The sequence below is a fragment of the Pseudorca crassidens genome, chromosome 2, assembly GCF_039906515.1.
Source record: "Pseudorca crassidens isolate mPseCra1 chromosome 2, mPseCra1.hap1, whole genome shotgun sequence".
Taxonomy (NCBI): Eukaryota; Metazoa; Chordata; class Mammalia; order Artiodactyla; family Delphinidae; genus Pseudorca; species Pseudorca crassidens.
Genome location: NC_090297.1, coordinates 149,882,092 through 149,903,516, shown reverse-complemented (window position 1 = coordinate 149,903,516; position 21,425 = coordinate 149,882,092). Strand labels below are relative to the sequence as shown.

Genomic DNA, 21,425 nt, shown 5'->3' with positions numbered 1-21,425 from the left:
ATTCTCACTCTAGTTTCCTATCTCCTCTTCTTTTGCTTTCCACCTAAATGAGGGTGTCCCCAGGCTTAGGCCTACTTCTCTTTCATTCTCCATGCTTTCTATGGGCAGCTGCATTCGCTTTCATGGTTAACTTCATACTCCCATCTACTTGCTGATGGCTCGCAAATGTCTCCCTCCAGACTTGACCTCTCCTGAGAACTCCAGACTGGAGAACAAAACTGCATTTTCCAATAGGAAGTTCTACAGGCACTTCAAAGGCCGAGTGAATCTCCTGGTCTTCTGTAGTCATCTTTGTCCCTTTTCCCAACAACTAATAGGGGCTTTGTCCATGCTGGTGGAACTAAATCTGAAATGATGTGCCAATACTGTAGGCCAAGCTGGGTCCTACACAAAATGAAGTAAATCCTCCAGAGCCAGCTCTCTAGGAATTTAGGGTGTGGATTTTAGGATTGATCTGGTTTGTTTTCCATTCAGTTGCGCTGGAGCCTTGAGCAGCGTACAGTTTACCGTTGTCCATTACTATAGTGGACATGTTGAAATTGACGCTTAGTCTTTTTAGGAGTTGAGTTCAGGGAAGTCCTTGGCTTTTTGACTCTTCTTATGCTGTCCTTCTGCTTTTCAAGACCCTTACCTTGCTTTGTACAGTTTACAGATCCCTTTGGAACAGTGTATCTGATCTGCTCATCGAGCATGTGCACTCTTTCTTGCTTTTCCACCCCCCTCTTTCTCTCCATGCTCTTCTGAATAAACCTTCAAATCACTGTGCTGTACTCACACAGGCTCCTGGGCTTGATCTGCCCATTTCTGCCTCCTCACCTTTGCCCTAGTAATCACAGCGCTCCTTCCTCTATAACCCTTACACCTCTTTAAATCCTCCCCAGTTTCAGGCCTGAAGACTAACTCAGGCTGATCCTGGTTTATACTGATCTCCTCTCTGAACGTAATCTGGGACCATTATTTTGGCACTTAGCACACACAATCCTATACAGTTGAATGCTTTTGCATTTAGTCTCCTTTTTTTTCCCAATTGGATTATAAGCTCCTTGAAAGCAAGACAATGTCTTATATTTTCTTGTGTGTTCCAATGATTTGTCACTCAGATCTTTGCACAGAGATGGTATGAGATGAATATATGCTAGATTTGTTGGTTGGCTATCATGGTCCTTGGGAATTCACTTCTACTGTGTCTCTAGCAATCAATCAGGGGCATCAGACTAGGTAACATTTCCCAGAGGAGCCGTTGGTCATCTCATTCCAGATCTTTAGTTTGTAGTACAAGTTAATTCTAGACTTTGGACCTCAGGAATTCTGTTTCTTAAACATCTCAGGCAAGGCCTAGGAGGTAAAATTACTACTTTGGCATTTGATGTGGCAGCTTGTTCATTTGGGAGCCTTTTGTCTTTGACTTTCTATTGAGTCACTTAAAAGAACCAAGGCGGCCTGCCAAGAGCAGTCCTGATGATTAAAGTTCATTGAGATATTCCCCTTCACACCCTCCCGTCTCATGGGCTTTATGAGGCTGCTTTCTGTGTCTTCACTTGGGGACTCAACAGTTAATAAATGGACGTCCTTCGGAAACTCTTAAGGCCATTTTTCTCCTTCTCCTTCCCCCTGGCTGGTTTCTCTTTGTCTCCAAAGCTGCATGCATTGTTCTTAGGTAGTGTGGAGTTAATGCGAGGGGAGGAAAGGTTCTTTCTTTCATAACTTTGGGGAAAGCTACTGCACAGGGCAGACAGTTTTGAAGATGGCCAAACTTAAAGTTCGACACAAAAAACTATAGTAAAAGGAAAGCCGGAGAGGCTAGCACTCCAGTTGCCACCACCCCTCCTTCCTCCCACCAAGGTAACTGTCTTACCTTTGAACCCAGCGATCTCTCTTACATGTCCAGTTTGCTCACCACTGTATAGGAGGGGATAGCTTGGACTCACTAGCTTTAGGATCAGTGGCTCTAAAGTATGTATTATTACTAGTGATTAGTGTTAGTATGTGTGGGGATTTTCCACTCATGGAATCCTCCTATTCTTTTTGACCTCTGTACTACTTCAGCCTGGATTGCTCATTAACGCTCACTCCATCTCTTAATTTAGAAGGCCTAGGAACCCATCCAGCAGACCTCCTCCACTCTGATCTTCCTTCAGCTCTGTTCCCATCATGACACAAACTTCACCAGCTCCATTTCTGGCCTCTTGAAATCCAAACTACCCTGTTAGCCTTTGGAGCTGCTCCTCTCTGTGCACCCTTATCTCTGACCTACCCTTACGTTGCCTTTTGTTCTGGTGAGGCCAGCCTCCTCACTATCTCATAAAAAGGCCTCGCTCAAACATTCCCATCTCTCCGCTTATGTTTTCCCTTCTTCTGGAAGATTGTCCCCTCACCCTTCCATTTATTGAAATTTTACCCATCCTCAGAATACTAGTTCAGACGTCTCTTTCCTCCCATTTTCTCTCTTTATCCTCTCCTTCCTTCCACAAATTTCAAGCCCTACTATATGCCAGGTATTGTTTTGGGTCTAGGCGTATGTTGTGAGCCAAACAAACAATTTGTCCCTCTCAAGTTTAGTCTTTCTCAAGAAGCCTTATTTTAGCAATGTTAGTCCCCACTGCTTTGAGTCCTTAAGACTTTTACTTGTAATATTTCTTCTCAGTTTCATTCTTGCAGTATACTATAATAAAGATTTATATATTTAATTATGTATCTTGCATAATTATGTAATAGGTAAATAATTATGTATTTTTTGAAAATGTATTATATATTTTAATCATGTTTTCACAATTAGATTGTAAGTTCCTTGAGGACAGGGACCTTTATGCTTCTGAATACTTGAGAATTCCCTACTTAGTCCACTAGGAATCCTTTGTTTGCAAGAGACCAAAACCCCAATGCAAATTATTTTAAGCAAAAACGGAATGAGTTGGCTTGTATGCTGGAAAGGGGCAGGGATAGGGCTGGCATCTGGCCATGATTGATCCAGGGGCTCAAGTTTCCTTTTCCCATACCTCAGCTCTGCTTCCTCTAGGTTGGCTCCATTCCACTCGTGGTGGCAAGATGGTAGCACTGTCTCAGACTGACATTGTCCCCAGGTCTTGTAGCTCCTAAACAGGGCCTGGAGGTAACATCTACCATCTTTGGAGAGGCCGGAGGTGGAATCAGCTTTGTCAAAAGCACTAAGAGTCGGGGAGGATATGGATGCAAGGAAGGGAAAACAATAAGTATGTCACATCCACATATTCTGGAAGCTTAGTAGCTATTTGTTGATTGATTGTTTGGATTAACTCATGTTTGTTTCTATGCTATATTCAATAGGGTAAAGTAACGAGGAAAAAGGCCACCGATCACACTCTTTGAGGGAGAATATTTGCTGTTTTCTAGTTTGCTAAGAGTAGCTTGATGGCTTTTATTGGCATACTGACTACTGAGATAAGTAATAATGTCAGTCACTGAAAGATGTGGTATAGGAAGTTGATTGAGGGTGATACGTGTCTTCCTTCTCTCTGCTGTCACGACACTGTGTGCATACCTCATTTATTTATATTATTGTTTCACTGTGTTTGTTGTAGGTTTTTTACTTGTCTCTTCCTGACTGCTCTGCTAACATTGACAGAGGACTTTGTCTTTGTACTCTGAGAGCACCTGGAAGGTGCTCAAATAAATATTTGTGACAAGAGTAAGTAAGAAAGAACTTTGGCTTAGGAACCCAGTGACCCGGGTCCCAGGCCTAGATCTGAAGCTTAATAGCTGTGTGTGATCTCCAGAAATTCCTTCCCCTTCTCTGGGCTCTGGTTCGGTTGTCCAAGAAAAAGTGTAAAGGCCTTCCCATTACTGAGTTTGTAGAAAGGCAAACCTGCAGGTAAAGAGTCAGACTTGGCAAGTTATTCCAGCATTCTGTTTCCCAGGGAATAGTTCTGAGAGGAGCCGATGACCGTTGTGATAAGAGGTCTTGGTAAGAGATATGGAGGATAGAGCCTGGTGAAAGCCTTAATTGTCTTCTTATATAACACTTGCTGGAAAGGTACTAGGAATTCATATTCCTGAGATGGCTGAGGTGACATCATGTGTTTGTGAAAGGCTAAAAGCAGGAGAGGCAGATTTTGTGGAAAAAGACCGGCATCAGGCCTGGTTCCCAGTGGGGAACCCAGGCTGACCTCATGCTCAACGGGCTCTGAGCACAACCTGTGGGAGTGGCAGCTCTTGTCCCCTAGGTGCCAGCACGTGAAGGAGGAGGGAAGGACGTGCCTGTGTTGATCTCCTGAAAGATTACATCTTTCTCCCGGCCTCCCCCCAGCCCCCATTTTCTCCTCAGAGGTAAGGGATTCATAGGAGGGGGTTCCATATGACTTAATCAGACAGAATTCCTAAAAAAGGAGGTGAATTTTGAAAGAGGGAAAGAAAGGGGTTAATATCTTTGGATTGGAAGCAGTGAGCTGAGCAGAATCCCCCAGCACTCTGCTGACTGATGAATTTCCTGGGTGTTCTCTGAAGTGAGGACAGTTTCTAGAGGACTGTGTCACCTGCATTGGCAGGTGTTATATAATTTTAGAGTCTCCATGTTGTCGCTGTGGCAGGCCCTGTTTTTGTTAAATGATCAGTATCCTTTTAGGTCTAGTTTTTCTTTGAATTTCATCCGTTTTGTGACCCTTCAGCTTCTTTCTAAAAAGGAGATGAGCCTCCTTCTAACTCCCAGGACAGGTGTAGTTAGGATCTCAGCTATAGCCAAGCATGGACAAGGAGTCAGCATATCCTGGGGGGAGCTCTTCTGGATGTGTGTGCTGAGCCTGCATTTGAACTCATACATAAAAACATTCCTTGCCAGGTTTTGATCTGACACCCTTCAGAAATGATGGAATGGTGATCTGCCAGTGGAGTTCAATGTCCTGGACAAGCTTCCTGTCCTGAGGGACAGCTTCTAAGATTTGCTTTAAGAATATTCAATGCAGGGCTTCCCTGGTGGCACAGTGGTTGAGAGTCCACCTGCCGATGTAGGGGACATGGGTTCGTGCCCGGGTCCGGGAAGATCCCACATGCCGCGGAGCGGCTAGGCTCGTGACCCATGGCCACTGGGCCTGCGCGTCTGGAGCCTGTGCTCTGCAACGGGAGAGGCCACAACAATGAGAGGCCCACGTACTGCAAAAAAAAAAAAAAAAAAAAAAAATTCAATGCAGAACTGAAATTCAGCCCATACAAGTGGAGAAATGGAAACCAAGAATTCCTTCCTCCTTTTGGTGCCTGTTTGCTGGACCATTTTCCCCTTAGTTGGCAGGATGGCACTCAGCAGGACATGCTGTTTTGGTGGGGTTCAATTTTTGTAATGAGATATAATTCACATACCATAAAATTTACCCCTTTGAAGTGTACAATTCAGTGGGTTTTTTGTTTTTGTATATTCACAAGATTGTGCAACCATCGTCATGGTCTAGTTCCAGAACAGTGGAGTTACATTTTGACTTGAATCTTTGAATGTATGCTAACCAAAGGTTAACTCTGATTTTCAAGAAACTTGTTCTAGAACTTTGGCCCCTTTTGCAAGGGAAGCTGCAGTTTGTATTCAAGTGTCATTTTTATAAAACATAATAGAAAAAGAGTCAGAGGACATTGAAATGTTCTTAGGCTTGTTGCCTAATATCTTTTGCCTGCTACTGATGATTTTTAAATCTTTGGTCTTTAGGTGGGGGCTTAATACCATGGCTATCTATAATAAAGAATATTTGAAGCAAAAGTAATGAGACTGTCTTTGCTTTCTTTTCCTTCCTCTTCTTGTCAAGCCATGCTTCATTAGGGCAGGGCTTGGGGCTGTTTTGTCCTCTGTTGCCATCACCTAGCACAGGGTCTGTTATACAGTAGGGGCACAGTGAAGATTTGCTGAATAAATGGGCTGTGTGAGGTGCCCAGGGGAGGTCATTTTTGGCATGTATCATCACTCCAGGTCGTTCATTGTGACCTTTGTACTTTGGCTTTCTGGATGGCCATGAAATACTTTTATAGCCCTGAGATATAGCTGCATGTAGAACGTGAGAACTTGACTCCTTCAGTGTAGTTCTAGGGACAGAACCTACAAAGATCCCATCATCCCCAGCTCCCAGGAACTCTCATCCAACTATAAACTGAATTTGCAAAGGCTTCTTGGGTTGATGTGGTGAAGCACTGTGGGTGGTATGATTGTGTGTCTTTGCGTGTATACACGTGTGCACGTGCATTCTGGCCTAAGCACACGATGGAACTGTGTGGATGGAACTGTGAGGAATTCCTCCATGTTTTTATAAATTGCCCCTTTCTTCTTTCTGCCCTTGTAGTTTATTGGTCGGCCAGGGTACAGAGGGGCCTCCAGCCTGGGCACATGGCCCAGGCGTGCTGGCGTTCAGTGGCCTATTGTTTCCTGCCCCTCATATGCATGGACAGAGGACTGGGGCTGGCACAGCTGCCTTCTTGGGGACCATTGTTTGTCTTTGCAGCAAAAGCAGCAGCAGCAAAAGCCTGGACAGAGCACATTTTGCCCTGGACAGAGCAGCCATTCTGTCTTGGAGCTGCAGGCCTGGAGATGGGGGTAGTTGGAGTCTCCCTTAAGTGCCTGTGCAGAGGCTCTGAGGGTGGGAGCCAGGGCGGCATCTCCTTCCATGGGGAGGGGTGGGGGAGGGGAGATGCTCAGTGGAGTCGCATCACTAATTAACCACAGTGGCAGGTGGTATCTCTTAGCAGAGACTCTCCTTTTCCTGGATTGGGGTGGGGATATCGCATTCTCACTTCCTTCAAAGCTGCCCTGTAGAGGAGATCTAGAAAGCAGGAAGGGATCCAGCCCAGTTGTGGACTAGTCGAAACATGGGCTAGTTAGTGAGTCACCGGGCTACTTCAAACTTGACTCTGGGGGCCTGAGTCACCACCTCATCTGGAAGGTGGGGAAGGGGACATTCCAGGGTTTAGAGCGAGAGAAACTGTGATTCCCCCAGAAATACCTCAGAGACCCCAGACTCTTGTTCGTTTCTCTTGTTTCCCTGCCCCACTGACAACCTCTTTGACAAATCAAGGCAAACCTTCATTTGGCTTCAACCCCACTTGCACCTAATTGTATGAGCCTTTGGTAAATTACTTGTCATACTTCAGTTTTCTCATCTGTGCAATCAGGACAATTGGGGATACCAATTATGGCCTAGTAATAAAGGTTAAATGAGGTGATGTGTATAAAGGTGTTCAGTAAGCACGTGCTCCCTTTCCTTCAGGGGCCCGGAGGGGATGCCTGAGGTTGGGGTGCACTTTGGGTAATGCTGCCCATTTGTTGAGACACCTAAGGAGGTCAGGGTGGAATTCCATGCTGGCTGGATGCACGTTGGGACTTCTTAGATTAATTCACGTATCTTAAAGGCCTCCTATGAAGTGCTTGTTCCTCAGACAGGACAACCCTGGAGCGGTCTACCTCTGGAAACTTATGGGTATTGTGGGAATTTGCTTAGCCTCCTCTTTTTATGGCGAAGGTGGGCATCATCCATCCTCCTGTGCTCCCTTTCTGCTCCACTAGTTAGAGAGTTTATTGAGGCAAAGTCTTAAATGAATTACAAGTGACTCAGAGAGGGCTGACATCCCCTTGCTATCCATATCCTCTTGCACATCTGTTACTGACTGGGTACCTGGAAAGCCTTTTCACCCTAAGATGCCCTGATTCTTATTTATTTTATTTTTTTTTGTGGTACGCGGGCCTCTCAGTGCTGTGGCCTCTCCCGTTGCGGAGCACAGGCTCCGGATGCGCAGGCTCAGCGGCCATGGCTCACGGGCCCAGCCGCTCCGCGGCATGTGGGATCTTCCCGGACCGGGGCATGAACCCGTGTCCGCTTCATTAGCAGGCGGACTCTCAACCACTGTGCCACCAGGGAAGCCCCCTGATTCTTATTTAATGAACAAGTTGTAAGTAATATCAATGAGCATTGTGAATGTCCTCTCCACCCACAGTCTGCCTACCCAGTGGCTACTACTACCAGCTACTACTTCTATCTATCAAAGATAGAAAAAGGACAGATGCCTCGAGGAATAGTCTCAGCAAGGGCTGTTGCCTTTAAGAGGCCCAGAAATCCCTGGCAGGAACCAGATGCCTGGCATGCCCTCTACAGATCTTCCGCCCCCAACACCCCTGTAATCAGACTCCAAAAAAACACAGAACAAGAGAGCTTTGATGAGGTAGGCGGCTTTTCTGCGCAGCCTTCTGTCTGCTTGAAACAATCCTCCGGTGCTCAGTTTCAGTTCAGGTGAGGTTACTGCAGGCCTGGTTGGCATTGGTGGTTGGCACGGGAGGAGGCAGGGAGCCGAAGAGGGTGAGAACTACACTCACAGATCACCTGAGATCACCCATAAAGGACCAGATACTTGTGGTACATCCCGATATCTGTAAAAACAAACAAAAATGAAGATGGGGATGGATGATGGGCCCGAAGCTACTCCAAGGCGAAGCCAAATGTACCATTTGCCCATCCCTCATTGCTTCATAAAAGGAGTGGTTGGCAGAATTTTCAACATCATAGCTTCGTTCCTGGATTTGCCTCTGATTTATCTGCAGCTCAGATGAAAACTCTAGATTCCACACCCCCACCCTATGCATTACAGAGCATAGACTGAAAGCACTGTTACAACTCTGCTGTTGGGGAATGAATTTAGAGCATGCAGAGGAAAGGCGTAATAATACAGGTGCTCTTTTTCCCTGGGATTGGAGTTACTGTCACATCCTAAGCTATTGGAGCTGAGCAGGCTTGTGGGGGTGTGGGGAAGAAAGGGATGAAAGAAGTGACTCCACTGTGACTCTGATGGGGATTGGGACATAACTTCAGCAGGATACACACTGCAGGCCTTGCAGTCTGGCTTTGGCAAGCTGCTTCCTGAGGGTGCCAGGTCTCTTGTCAGTAACGAATGCAGTATTGCATCTGAGGCAGATCTGGTTGTATCTGGAGCTGCCATTGCTGCTAGTTCCAGAGAGGGTGTTTGCTAACCCTGTACGAGCATTCTGGCCAGCCAGAAAGCTGCCAAGCGAGAGCTTAACCAGAAATATTTCTAGCTTTGACACAGCAGAGGCTCTGAGCATCCGTGAGGATGAAGCATCAGAGATATGAGTGATATTTTTTGGTGAAAATATCAGCTTCTCGAAGATTGATTACATTCAGTGGTATTGGAAACTATGGAATCCGATTGACAGTTAATGGTTTGCATGCCTAGCGGTCTGGGTGCTTGTTTCATTCTTGACTGCCACTATTTGCCCTTGGGCAGAGCCCTTTCTATCTCCACTAAAATATCCTGACCTCTCCCCCTACTTCATGAAGATGTGGAAAAACAGTTTGAAATAATGGGAGAAAGTATAAAAAGTAGGACTTTGGACTCTGAAGTGAAGCTGTTTGGGTTTGAATCCCGGCTCCACCACCTAATAGCTTGACTTCTTTTTAAGAATCAGTTTTCTCATCTTTAAAATAGGGATGAAAGTAGTACTAACCTAATAGGATGGTTGGGAGATAATTCATTTGGCTCCCTGCCAGAAGGGAGCCTACATTCTGACACTGCTGGAAGCACAATAAATTGCTCATTAAGGGGTAGCTCTGAGTATTATTATGTCTGATAAGCAGTTTCTTTTAAATGATTTAGCAGATCCCTGGTTTCAGTGTTCTTTAAGGGTCTGAAAAGAGTTGGTGAGTTTTGGTGGTGCCTCGTATCACATTTTAAAAATTAAAGCCTTTAAGTTCCCCATAGCACAGGGAACAACTAAATGGAAGGGGTAAATGTTGGTGTTATGGTTTTTTCCAGGGATCTCTGTCTGACTGCCTCGCCTCGCTTTCATTGCAGAGATCCGTGCTCAGCTCACAGAGCAGATGAAATGCCTGGACCAGCAGTGTGAGCTCCGGGTGCAGCTGTTGCAGGACCTCCAGGACTTCTTCCGGAAGAAGGCTGAGATCGAGATGGACTACTCCCGCAACCTGGAGAAGCTGGCAGAGCGCTTCCTGGCCAAGACGCGAAGCACCAAGGACCAGCAGTTCAAGTAGGGATGCTGTGGCTGTTACTTTTAGACACCTTGAGAATGGGGTCCGGGATGGAGGGAGGCAGGGTGTGCCACCTCCATCGAATTGTATTTATGAAGCAGGTGACCTAGTGATTTCAAATTGGCTGAGGGTTGAGAGCCCTCAAGGACTTCTCCTTTTCCAGATCAGTCTTACATTCAGTTCGATATCTTGGAGAGATCAGAATAGATGATGAACCACGCTTATAATAACAGCAAACGCCTTTAAAGCTCTTCCTATATGCCAAGCATGGTTCTAAGGGCTTTTACATATTTGTTAATTCACTTAATCTTCACAGCTCCATATATTAGTTATTGTTATATCCCCAACATACAGATGAGGAAACTGAGTCATAAAGTGATTAAGGAACTTGCCTAAGGTCTCTCTCTCTCTCTTTCTGTCACACACACACACGCCCCTAATAAATAAATAGCAGAATAGCAGAGCTGAAATCCAAACCCAGGCAATCTGGCTCCAGAGTCCGTGTTCTTAACCATTTCACCAAACTGTCTTTAACTGGAAGAAATGAATGTTTTAGCCATAAATCTAAGTCGCTGTGCAGACAGTTGCTAAAGCCTATTCCTTCTACATTTACAGTATTTTATACAACTGGCCCCTTCACTTTGTTCTCACTGCCGTTGCACTAGTTTAGATCATCATCATCTTTGCCTGAGTGAGTGCAATACTTACTGTATCATCTTTAGCAGAGGTTCTCAATCCTGGCCACACATTAGAATTCCCTGGAGAACTATTTAAAAATACTGAAATCTGGGCCCCACTCCAGATCAATTAAACCAGAATCTCCGGGAGTAAGGCCTGGGTAACAGTGTGGTATAGAAGCTTCCCAGATGATTCTAACGAACGACCAGCATTGCAGACAACAGTCTTCAGCTTCTCCCCATTCCAATCTGCCTGATCCATTATTATCAGATTTAGTCTTCCTGGAACACCCTGGGGATCAGGCAGTCTCTCTGTGCAATGGCCCCCCGATGTCTGTGTTCTTGATACTGAAGATGTGGTCTCCCAAGATCAGCACCGCCGGGGTTTTGGAGATGCAGAATCTCAGGTCCCACTCCCAGTCTGCTGTAACAAGATCCCCAGGTTGCTGTTGAGAAGTGTTGCTCTGTTCACAAAGGTGTACACTCCTTGGCTTGGTCTTCAAGCCCCTCTACATCTGGCCCGACCAGCTTTCCAACCTTATTTCCTGTTTCTGTTCTGCTATACTGCAGCCAAACAGAACACTAACTCCACTGGGCCTTTGCTTATCCTGTTATATGAACTTTTGTGCCCATTCTTCACGTCTCTGCAAGTTGAAGCCATACCCATGTTTTAAGACTGAATGCAGATGCAACCTGTTTTAAGAAACTTTCCAGATTCTCCCAGGAGGAAGAATGTTCTCCCTCTTCTAAATTCTTACAGCAGTTCTTTTTTTTTGTTCTTTTATTAGGACATTCAGAACTATCTGCCTTATATTATCTTCCCTCAGTGGACTGTCTAAGCTTTTCTGATTCATTGTTCAGTCTCCCACAGTGCCTAGTGTAATATATAATAGATGCTCACTAAATATTATTGGATGAGTAAATGAATGAGTGAATTTAAGAATTAATGCCAAGTGTATCTTATTTCCCTGTTTTCTATTTTTGTTTATCGCCCTAATAATTTGGGACACAATTTATCCTTTACAAGCCAGCTCTGAGCAATGAATAAGTAAGGAGAACATACGACACTTTCAATAGAAGCCAGAAAGAGAATTTCCTCCAGATGTTTTGTCCTCTGAGTCCCTTATCTTTTGCAAGTCCTGTTCTCTTTATGATAAGCAATCCTGAGAGACTAAAATGTTATTTTAGTATATGATAAATGAAGATCAGTGGGGGAATTGTTTGCTTTAGAAAAATGATTCAAAGTTGGATTTATTCTCTTGATAAACTCCTCCTAAATTTAAAATAGCATTTGATTTTTAGTACTATATTATATTCTCAGCTTAAGGACACATTTACTACAAATTAAGGTACAGATGTGCTGAACTGCTCTAAGATCACATACAAGAAATAGGGTGTTTTCTCCAAGACTGGGAGAATTGATTTCCCTTCTGATAAAGGTGGTACCTGACTTCATTTTTCCCAGACGACAAGTGAGTATTTCTTGAGAGCCAGCTATGTGCTCTGTGTTGTACAGGTATTGGAAGATACAAGACAGGTTTATTGTGTGTATCCATAGGGAGCCATATCTGGTTGGGGAGAAAAGATTTTTAATATAGGAAGCAATTAGAGGATAAAGCAATAATGGTCTCATTAAGAGATCATTGGTTTTATGTAGAATATAGATGTGATAAGAGGTCAGTGATAAATCATCAGAGACAAATAAAGGATGTGGAGTAGTCAGGAGCATTTTCATGAAGCAAGTGGGATTTAGGTTAGTCCTTAAAGGTAGATTTGTGTAGGAGAAAATAGCATGTGCAAGAGAGAGGAAGCAGGAGTGTTTGGTGGCGAGGGGTAAAGGGGCTAGTGAGGGATCCAGCTTTATTACAGGAGGTTCGTATGCATTCATTCAACAAATGTCCATTGTGCATTCCTTGAACTCCTTCAGACCAGACATTGTACCCCGGGATATAACAATGAACAAGCACCATCTTCCACATGGCACTTATAACAGAATGAGGAAACAGGCACTGAACACATCACATAGTTAGATGAGTTGAGGTAAGTGTTGCGGAACAAAAGAACAAAGGGCTACAAGCACTCATAGAGGAGCCTTTGCCACTCCTTTGCTGTCACTTTATGGCTAGGTTACTTTAATAGTTTCTTGTCGGATCTTATCCTGAGCAGCAATCTATTGATACTTATTCAACAGACCCCTTTTAAATGCCTACTGGGTACTGTGTTCTGGGCTGATTTCTTCAGAGACTGAGATAAGCTCTGGAATCTTGGCTAACAGGGAAAAGAGACGTGTAAACAATATAATGTAAAAAGGACTTTAACAGAGGTATGAGCAAAATATTATGAGAACACAGGTATTTCCCAAAGCAGTGGAAAATAGGGTTTAGATAAGTAGACACCAAATAACAGTTCTTTGACAGACAAGCAGGGTGTTCAAATTTGATGTGGCAGCATGGTAGAGAGCCCTCTGGGTTCTTGTGTGGGGAAGGAGACATGAGGAAAGATGGTAGAAGAATGAATTTTTATGCCAGAGAAGGCCAAGCTAGAGGTTTTGGGGGGATAATCCATGTACGATGTGAGAGCAAAAAAGAATAGAGAGGAAGGCATATATTCAATAAGTATTCAAGAAACTGAAGAGGACTGGGTAACTGATTGGGTAAAGAACTGTAATGGTCAGAGGTGACCCAGTGTCTCTAGCCTGGTGTCCTGGAAGAACTGGGGCATCTATGATAGAAGTGGGGCTGTTGAGGGAAGACCTGGTTTGAGTGGTGAGCCTGCTCTGGGCATGTTGGGTTTGGGGCAGTGGGAGGGCTGTCCAGTGGAGATGTTGTACTACTGAGGTAAGAGGTGAGGTAAAAAGTGACTATGGGGGCTTCCCTGGTGGCGCAGTGGTTGAGAGTCCGCCTGCTGATGCAGGGGACACGGGTTTGTGCCCCGGTCTGGGAAGATCCCACATGCCACGGAGCGGCTGGGCCCGTGAGCCATGGCCTCTGAGCCTGCGCGTCCGGAGCCTGTGCTCCGCAACGGGAGAGGCTACAGCAGTGAGAGGCCTGCGTACCGCAAAAAAAAAAAACGTGACTATGGAAGATATGAAACTATATGAACTCAGGGAAGAGAAAGAGAAGGACAGAGAGCTAAACCCGGGACCCAAGGCTTGGGCACACCCAATTTTAGGGAGTAGTAAATGTTAATTACCAGAAGTAAAAGTTACCAGGGGAGGATGGGGGAGGGAAGGCAGAGGGGAACAAAGGAGGGAGAGGTGATTTTTTTTAAGCACTTAAAAGGATGGAAGGTATGTAGGATAGCGTTGTCTTATGGAACTAGCAGGCTTTCAAGTAGAAGATCTGTAAAAGTTAATCCCGCAATTTCTTATTGATATTCTCCCATTATAAGGCATTGCGAGAGGCAAAGATAACTAAAATGAGTCCCAAACCCAAGAGTTTTCAATCTGTTAGAGTGCGACATGAAATTGCTGATTTTTGGAAGACACAAAATGTCACATAGTGACAAATTCATGTGGTACAGCCTAATAGAAGAGGCAGTGAGACATACATACAAGTGCATGTAACACAGGCAAGATTGTGAGAAACTCAGTAAGGGAGTCCAGGCAACATCCTACTTTCATACATAATTTATTCCTTACAAAGTACAGGAGTTTTACATGGAGTAGGTGGGTTCTATTACTATAAGTATATATGTGAAATTCTGAATTACACCTCACCTGTTGAACTTTGAGCATTTGTCTTTCATTTTCTTCTTTTTGCCACAATTAAACCCATGGTCTGCTTGCATAAGTCCAGGGAGCATTTGAGGAATTATGGTGACTGATGATTTCTAACCTTGTCTTGTTCATCCAGGGATGAGACTCTACTTCTCAATGTAACACTAGCAGCAGCACTTGCATTTTTCCACTTTCCACTCATCTCTGTGCTGTAAAACGGAACCAAGTATTCTGATTTTTGCATGTACAAGTGTTACTGTACAGAGACAACCACGATGCTGAAACGGAGCTGGCCCTTGGCAGACAACACCACCACGCTTGAAACATTTGTTAGCAACTGAAAATTGACATTTTTGGCCTAGGAAAGGCTTTTTAGGCATGTCTGTTTTAGGTTTGGCAGACCCAAATATTTGGGTCTTTAATAGACCCAAATAATAGTATCTTACATGAGATGGAGGTTGATTTTTCTCTCGTGTAATCGTCTGGGCGTTAGCCATCCAGGGCTGTGTCAGGGTCCTTATTTCATCCCTAGAGTGTTGCGCTTGTTCTGTATGACCCAAGATGGCTCAGACCACCATGTCCCCATTCCAGCCAGCGGGAAAAGCAAAAGGGCCAGGGGCAGGCACATCCTTACCCTTTAAAGGTACAGTCTGGAAGCGGCACATACATCTCTTCAGCTCACATCTGACTGGCATGGTTCTACTGAGCTGCAAGGGAGGCTGGGAAATGTAGTTATTATTCTAATGACCAGAAAGTAGAGTTTCTATTAATATAGATGGAGGGGAAAGATAGTGGGGGACAATTAGCAGCCTCTGCCACACTGTATGTGATATACAAGCAGGCAGGTGTATGAAAGACCATTCTGCTCATCCACTTTGTAAAGTGCCATAAATGCACAGAGAAGAGTGGGCTTTACGGAGATGAGGTTCAGTGGATGGGAAATGGAAACACAAAAGTGCCAATGCAAGGTATTGGTTTTATAAGCTTAATTCAATTGAAACGATGCAGAAGTTGTAGAAGGAGGGTAAAAAGATGGGGAAGGAAGCATTTTAGGCAGAGAGAACAGTGTTGATAAAGGCATAGAGCTGGGAAAAACAAAACTGGTAGGTAACTCATCTGTTTTACTAAAGAACAGGAGTAATAAACGTGATAGTGACTAAGTCTGGAAAAGTTGGTAGGCACCAGATTACAGTGGTCCGTGAATGCCAGGTGATAAGAGTTTGGGCTTTATTCTGTAAGCATGGGGGACCCACTGATAGTTTTGGAGCATAATTATGGATGGCTGCGATTTGGAAAGGTAACTATGGCAACAGTGCATAAGATCAGCTGGAGCAGAGGGACTGGAGGGAGGAAACCTGTTAGGAAGGGATGGCAGTGAGCCTAAGGTTAATGGGGGCCGAGACTGAAGTCGTGCCCTGGGAACTAGAAAGGATGGGTCAAACATGAGGGCAAGAAGCAATTAAAGTCAAAGAAGCTGGGACAGAGGAAGGGCTTTGGGTTTTCTGGGTTTCTGGAGTGGCAATTGTATTTTCATTCAGCCGGAGAAGTGTAGCCTCGATTTCGCTGACTCCAGGGCTGGTCCCTAGAATAGTTTATTCTCTGCCCAGAGCATCTCAGCAGGCACTCGTCACCTCCCCCAGAGCTATAGCAGCTGTTGGCCCAGCAATGCCATGAATTTGTCTCCCTGTGCTGCCAGGAGAGCAGCTGCCAGCAGGAGCCCTGGACAGACACATCTCAGGGACATGGAAACTGTTCAACTTGGGATGGGGTAGGTTAGCCAGGGCTGAAATTGGTCTACATGACTTGTCCCACCCTTTTCCAGGCCAGTTTCTCAACCTGGCTAGATTTCAGCCCCTCATACTGGGGTAGGTTGGGTATTTTAACTTATAGTCTTAAGTGACCGCATTTAGGGACCAACGTTGCTGAAGTGCTGTTTTCATCTTCTCTTGGACAACTTCTTACCCTGGAAGCCATTACCCTGTCACTCTTTGGCTTGGCTTCCTATTCTGCTTTTCTCCTGCTTACCTTTTGTCCTCTCCCACACGGTCTCAGTGCAGACACCTTCACTAAATCTCACACAACTCTGACTCCATTGCAAAGTCTGACCCCGCAGTCCACTCCCCCTCCTTCTCTCCCCCCTATAGATAGAAGTATAGTGATTATTTCTATCTATCTTATTCTGCTTTGTTTAAGATAGGTTATATGGCTTCCTCCATCCCTTTGAATTGTGGGAGGACCCTATTAATGTCTGAAATTCTATCTGCCTGGTTTGATTAAGAGCAGAGATATTATGAGAGGGTAGGAAGTCTTCCTAGGGAAGAAGTTCTTGCATTTTCTTTGGCTCCTTGAAGAGTCTAAATGTATTCCTGTTTGTTGCTAAGCCTTTGATTGTCTCTTTTAAGTGGAATCTGTGTTAATATTGCCCAGCAGGACTCTAATTGATAATGTGTTGGCTGGGTTTTTTTTGTGTTTTTTTTTTTGCACAGACTTGCTGTAAATTACCTTTCAATCATAGCTCATTTGGTTTTGATCTCCTACTTTTAATAGCTCAGTTCTATCTTTTATTTTGAGGTAGGGTTATGGTTTTTTTTTTTTTTTCTTTTCCTGTTGAGTTTTAGAGGAACACTCCTGCAATGCTATCCTGCTGTGTTCCTTACAAAGACCTTATGGTACTTTATAACCCACTGCCAACATCTTGTCTTTCTTCCAGCTTTTCCTTCTCCTCAACAACAAATATTTGTTGAACATTTTTAAGGTATTAGTCTAGCCTCTTAGAGGAGAGAGATTCAAAGTAGAAGTAGTGGTTCTTTCCCACATGACTTTATAATCTAATCAGGGACAAATTATGCCTGAACATAATAACACAGATATTCATTGTAGGGCAATATGGGGTAGGTACCAAGTGCGTGCTACAGAAGGCATGATGCACAGTTGGTAGGTCAGGAGACTTTCAAGATGGGGAATGGGATTTGAACCAGACCTTGAAAATGGCTAGGATTTTGACACGTGGAGAGAGAGGGAGGGGAAAGATGCTACAGCCAGGAGGAAAGTACAAAGCACTTTCGGGGTACAGTGAGTAGACTGGTTTGGTTGGGGTAATGAGTGTATATGGAGGAACTGGACAAAAGTAGATAGGACCATATCATGGCGAGCCCTGACTCTTGAATAAGATTTGGCTCTCTGCTGTGGACACTGGAAACCACTGAAGGTAGGAACACCAAGTGTCCAAGCTGAGGTTGTGAACTCTACTTAAGGAAGATTAACCTTATCCTTAATGGTGATGGTTTGCTAATTCACAAGGAACTTGAGACAGTGAAACCAGTTGTCACAGTAAGTAATAAGGATCTAAATTAGGGTGGGAGGGTAGGGATGGAAAGGATCGAAATCGATTCTTCAGTCCATTTAGCAAGCATGTATTGTGCTCTTACCATGTGCCACGCACATGCCAGGCAGACAGATACTGCCCCCTGCACTCCTGGAGCTTACGGTCTAGAGACAGATGGAAAACAGCTGGTACGGGAAGACTACAGGAATTACTGACTGATGGGATTTGTTTATTTATTTTTTCGGCTGCGTTGAGTCTTCGTTGCTGCACACGGGCTTTTTCTAATTGTGGCGAGTGGGGGCTACTCTTTGTTGTGGTACGCGGGCTTCTTGTTGCAGAGCACGGGCTCTAGGCGCACAGGCTTCAGTAGTTGTGGCACGCAGGCTCAGTAGTTGTGGCTCGTGGGCTCTAGAGTGTAGGCTCAGTAGTTGTGGCGCACAGGCTTAGTTGCTCTGTGGCATGTGGGATCTTCCCGGACCAGGGATCAAACCCATGTCCCCTGCATTGGCAGGCGGATTCTTAACCACTGTGCCACCAGGGTAGTCCCGACTGATGGGATTTGGGTTTCAAGTAATCTTGGCAACACAAAAAAAAGAGGGCTGTGAAGTTTCTTTTGGACTTGGGTGACTGGTAAATTAATGGTGCCTTTAATAGAAATACCAAAGTTAGGAGAAGGAGCTGTTTTTGAAGGTCTGGAATATGAGAAATTTGGTGTTTGGTTGTTAAGTTTAAGACATCAGAAGGATATTGAAGCTGAAGTATCTGTAATTGACAGAAAATGAATAGCTGTATTCAGGGCTAAAGATCTGGACCATATTCAGAGCTAATGTGTGGGTTGTTGGTAGAGAGTGGGGCAAGTTCATAGAGAGATAATGGTTGAGGCTGTGGAAATGTTTGATTTCCAACAGTAAAGGTTTTAGGAGTTAAAAGAGAGGACGATTCTTTGTATTGTCTGTGGTACTCAGATTGCAAAGGGTGAAAAGGGATTTAAGAGATGTATTTATTTGTGTATTCATTCAGCACACATTTGGGGGACCTAATTATATACAGACATTGATCTAGGTACTGGGGATAGGAATAAGACACTATTCTATTCTCACTAACATTAAATTAGCAGTATATTAAGGAAATACACATGGAAAGTAAATCTGCTTATTTGCCTGATTATGAGTGTGGAACTTATTGGAAGGGATGTGAGGGAGGGAGCGGCACTCAGGTATCCCAAGAATCTGGTAGATGTTCGACCTGCAATACTCCTTTCAGTGGGAGGTTAGGTACACAGTTAATTAAAGAGAAATTCTTGTAGTGTCCATGTTCTTGGCCTTGGGCCCAGTGTTTGAATGTGCACAGTCTCTGCAGTTACATCACCTATTGCTGATGGATTTCTCCTCTGGAGTTGAGTTCACAGTTGTTCATCAGCCTCACAGGACAGCATTGGGTTGAAAAACAGAGTCAGCTGGCCATGGAGAATGTTATAGCTGTGATTGCAAATCAGAAAAGAGTGGAGGACCAGAAAGTTCCTCTTTGAATATGGGGTGATTTTGAGGAGGGAAGTAGGAGGAAGCCTGAAGCTGCCAGAAGGAAGAACCCCTTACTTCCTGGGACCAGTGTGTCACTCATTCATTTTGGACGTATTTGGGAGTTGTTTGTTCCTTCAGGGAAGGTTTTGCCGAGAATTAGCATCTGGTGTTGAGCAAAGGTTGGCTTCCTTTTGCCATGGCTCAAGCTGACTTTATTTAGAAACTAACAAAAGGTCTGTTGGTGAGTTTTTCACTGGCCCAGTCCATATAGAACTTTCAGTGGTGGTTGGGTCCTTTTTGGAAGAGTTGGGAGGTCTCCTCTCATGTGGACAAAAGAGGATAGAAGCAACACAGGCACTCTGGGGGATCAGCAAGACAGAGTGGTGGCCTGTCTTTTGAACAGAGAAAGAATTCATTTGAAAGCTCTTTGGAAGGCTTTACAGCTTAGCAGAAAAAGCTGAGAGCTTTAATCCAGACAAATTTGGATCTTCCGCTTACAGCTGTGTGACCTTGACCAAGTCACTTAACCCCTTTTCGCTTCAGTTTTCTCATCCTTGAAATGTGGAGAGTAATGCCTACCTTGAAGAGTTGTTCTAAAGATTAGATATAATATATGTAAAGCACTAACTGAGTGCCTATAACTTACTAGATGCTCAAAAAATGGTACCCGATCTAATTATCATCACCACAGAAGGAATATAGCTGTGATTGTCAAGATCACAGACTCTGGAACCAGATTTTCTGGGCTCTGATCTTGGATTTTCTACTTACTAGCTGTGTGATTTTACAAGAAGCTTGTTAGTTGCCTCAGTTTCCTCATCTGTAAATTGTGGATAATAATAGTGTCTACCTCATGGAGTTGTTATGCTGATTAAACAAATTTTAATATATGTGAAGCCCTGAGACAGTGCTTGACTTAGAGTAAATGTAAGTAGCAGTGACAATTTTTCTTGTCCTCAGGAGTTGGGACCAAACATAGCTATACCAGGTAAAAACACTAGTAGATTAGATTCACCATTTATTCCCTGCACACAGTTAAGCGTTCTTAAGCCTGGCCCTAGGTAATAGTATGTCAGTCTCCATTCACTTCAGCGACCCCCATGGGCCCTCCCGAATGACAGACTCTTCCTGCCTCTTGATTTTTATGATATGGCTACATTGGGAGGAAATACGCAATTCAGTGACTCTATATAATTGTATGTCCAGTTCTTATAAAAACTCAGCAGTTGTATGTTTTGTCCTATACGGTGTCTTATTCACAAGGTGTCATGAACTACCTTGAACCAGGTCATTAACCCTGGCGTGTTATTTTTAGATCCAGGCTCATAATCGTCAAGAGGAAATTTGTCTTACAATCACCCTCGGATGTCCTTGTCCTCACGGAGGTAGTAGTTAGCACTAATTGCCAGGTTATTAAAGACGCAGTGTTGAGACCCACAGGTCCCAACCGCGCCCCAGGGGAATAAAAGACCGCCAGCGCTGTTCAGCCTCCTGAGCGGCCACCGTCACGACCAGCAGGCCAGGGCAGCACAAATCTCAGTCATGAGCATCACAGACTGTGGTTTACAGGGTTGTCTGTCTCATGAGGCCACACAGAGGCTTACAAGCTTCTGCATAAATGGCTTCGTATCATTCTTTTAGGGCAGGGAATGATAGAGGGCAGGTCGGGAGCAAAACATGCTTTTATGCGCAGTCGGGAGGATGTTGGAGGCTGGGGCATTCCTGTGTCTTGCTGGCTGTGCCGTCAGAATGTCACCAGGACACACCTTGGGCTTTCAGCTTGCCAGGGGCACAGCCCTGGTGATCATGTCCCTTAACAACAGTGCTGGGCTCAGGGAACTTTTAGTATTCATTTTCTGGGCTCTTGTAAGTCCATAATAATTCCACAGTAGACACAGGAAGCAGTGTGCGGCAAGTTCTTTAATTTTCAGAAATTCATAGCCAATTAAGTGAATTGACTTGGATCCAGTTCTTTTTTAAAGGCAAAAGCCATGTCATCTTTATTGGGAGCTGACTGTGTTAAGTGGGAGGGTTTACAAGATAAGAAGAAAAGACAGTCTCTGCCATAAGGACGCTCATAATTGATATGGGGAAAAATCAGACAGGCTGGGAGAGAATAATAAGCACACATGTGCGCATGGGCACACGAATCTAAAAATAGGACCCCGTGTAAAACAGGTTTCAGTAGTC

General features: G+C 44.5%; 1 protein-coding gene across 10 annotated transcripts in view; it reads left to right on the top strand.

Moving 5' to 3' along the window:
• Positions 1-21,425, top strand: part of SRGAP2 (SLIT-ROBO Rho GTPase activating protein 2) — a 238,155-nt gene that overhangs the window by 83,968 nt on the left and 132,762 nt on the right. For all 10 annotated transcript variants that reach the window (XM_067729190.1, XM_067729188.1, XM_067729189.1 and 7 more), the window contains exon 3: positions 9,802-9,994. In XM_067729190.1, coding sequence (XP_067585291.1) covers positions 9,802-9,994 — 193 coding nt within the window. The remainder of the gene's footprint in view (positions 1-9,801; positions 9,995-21,425) is intronic.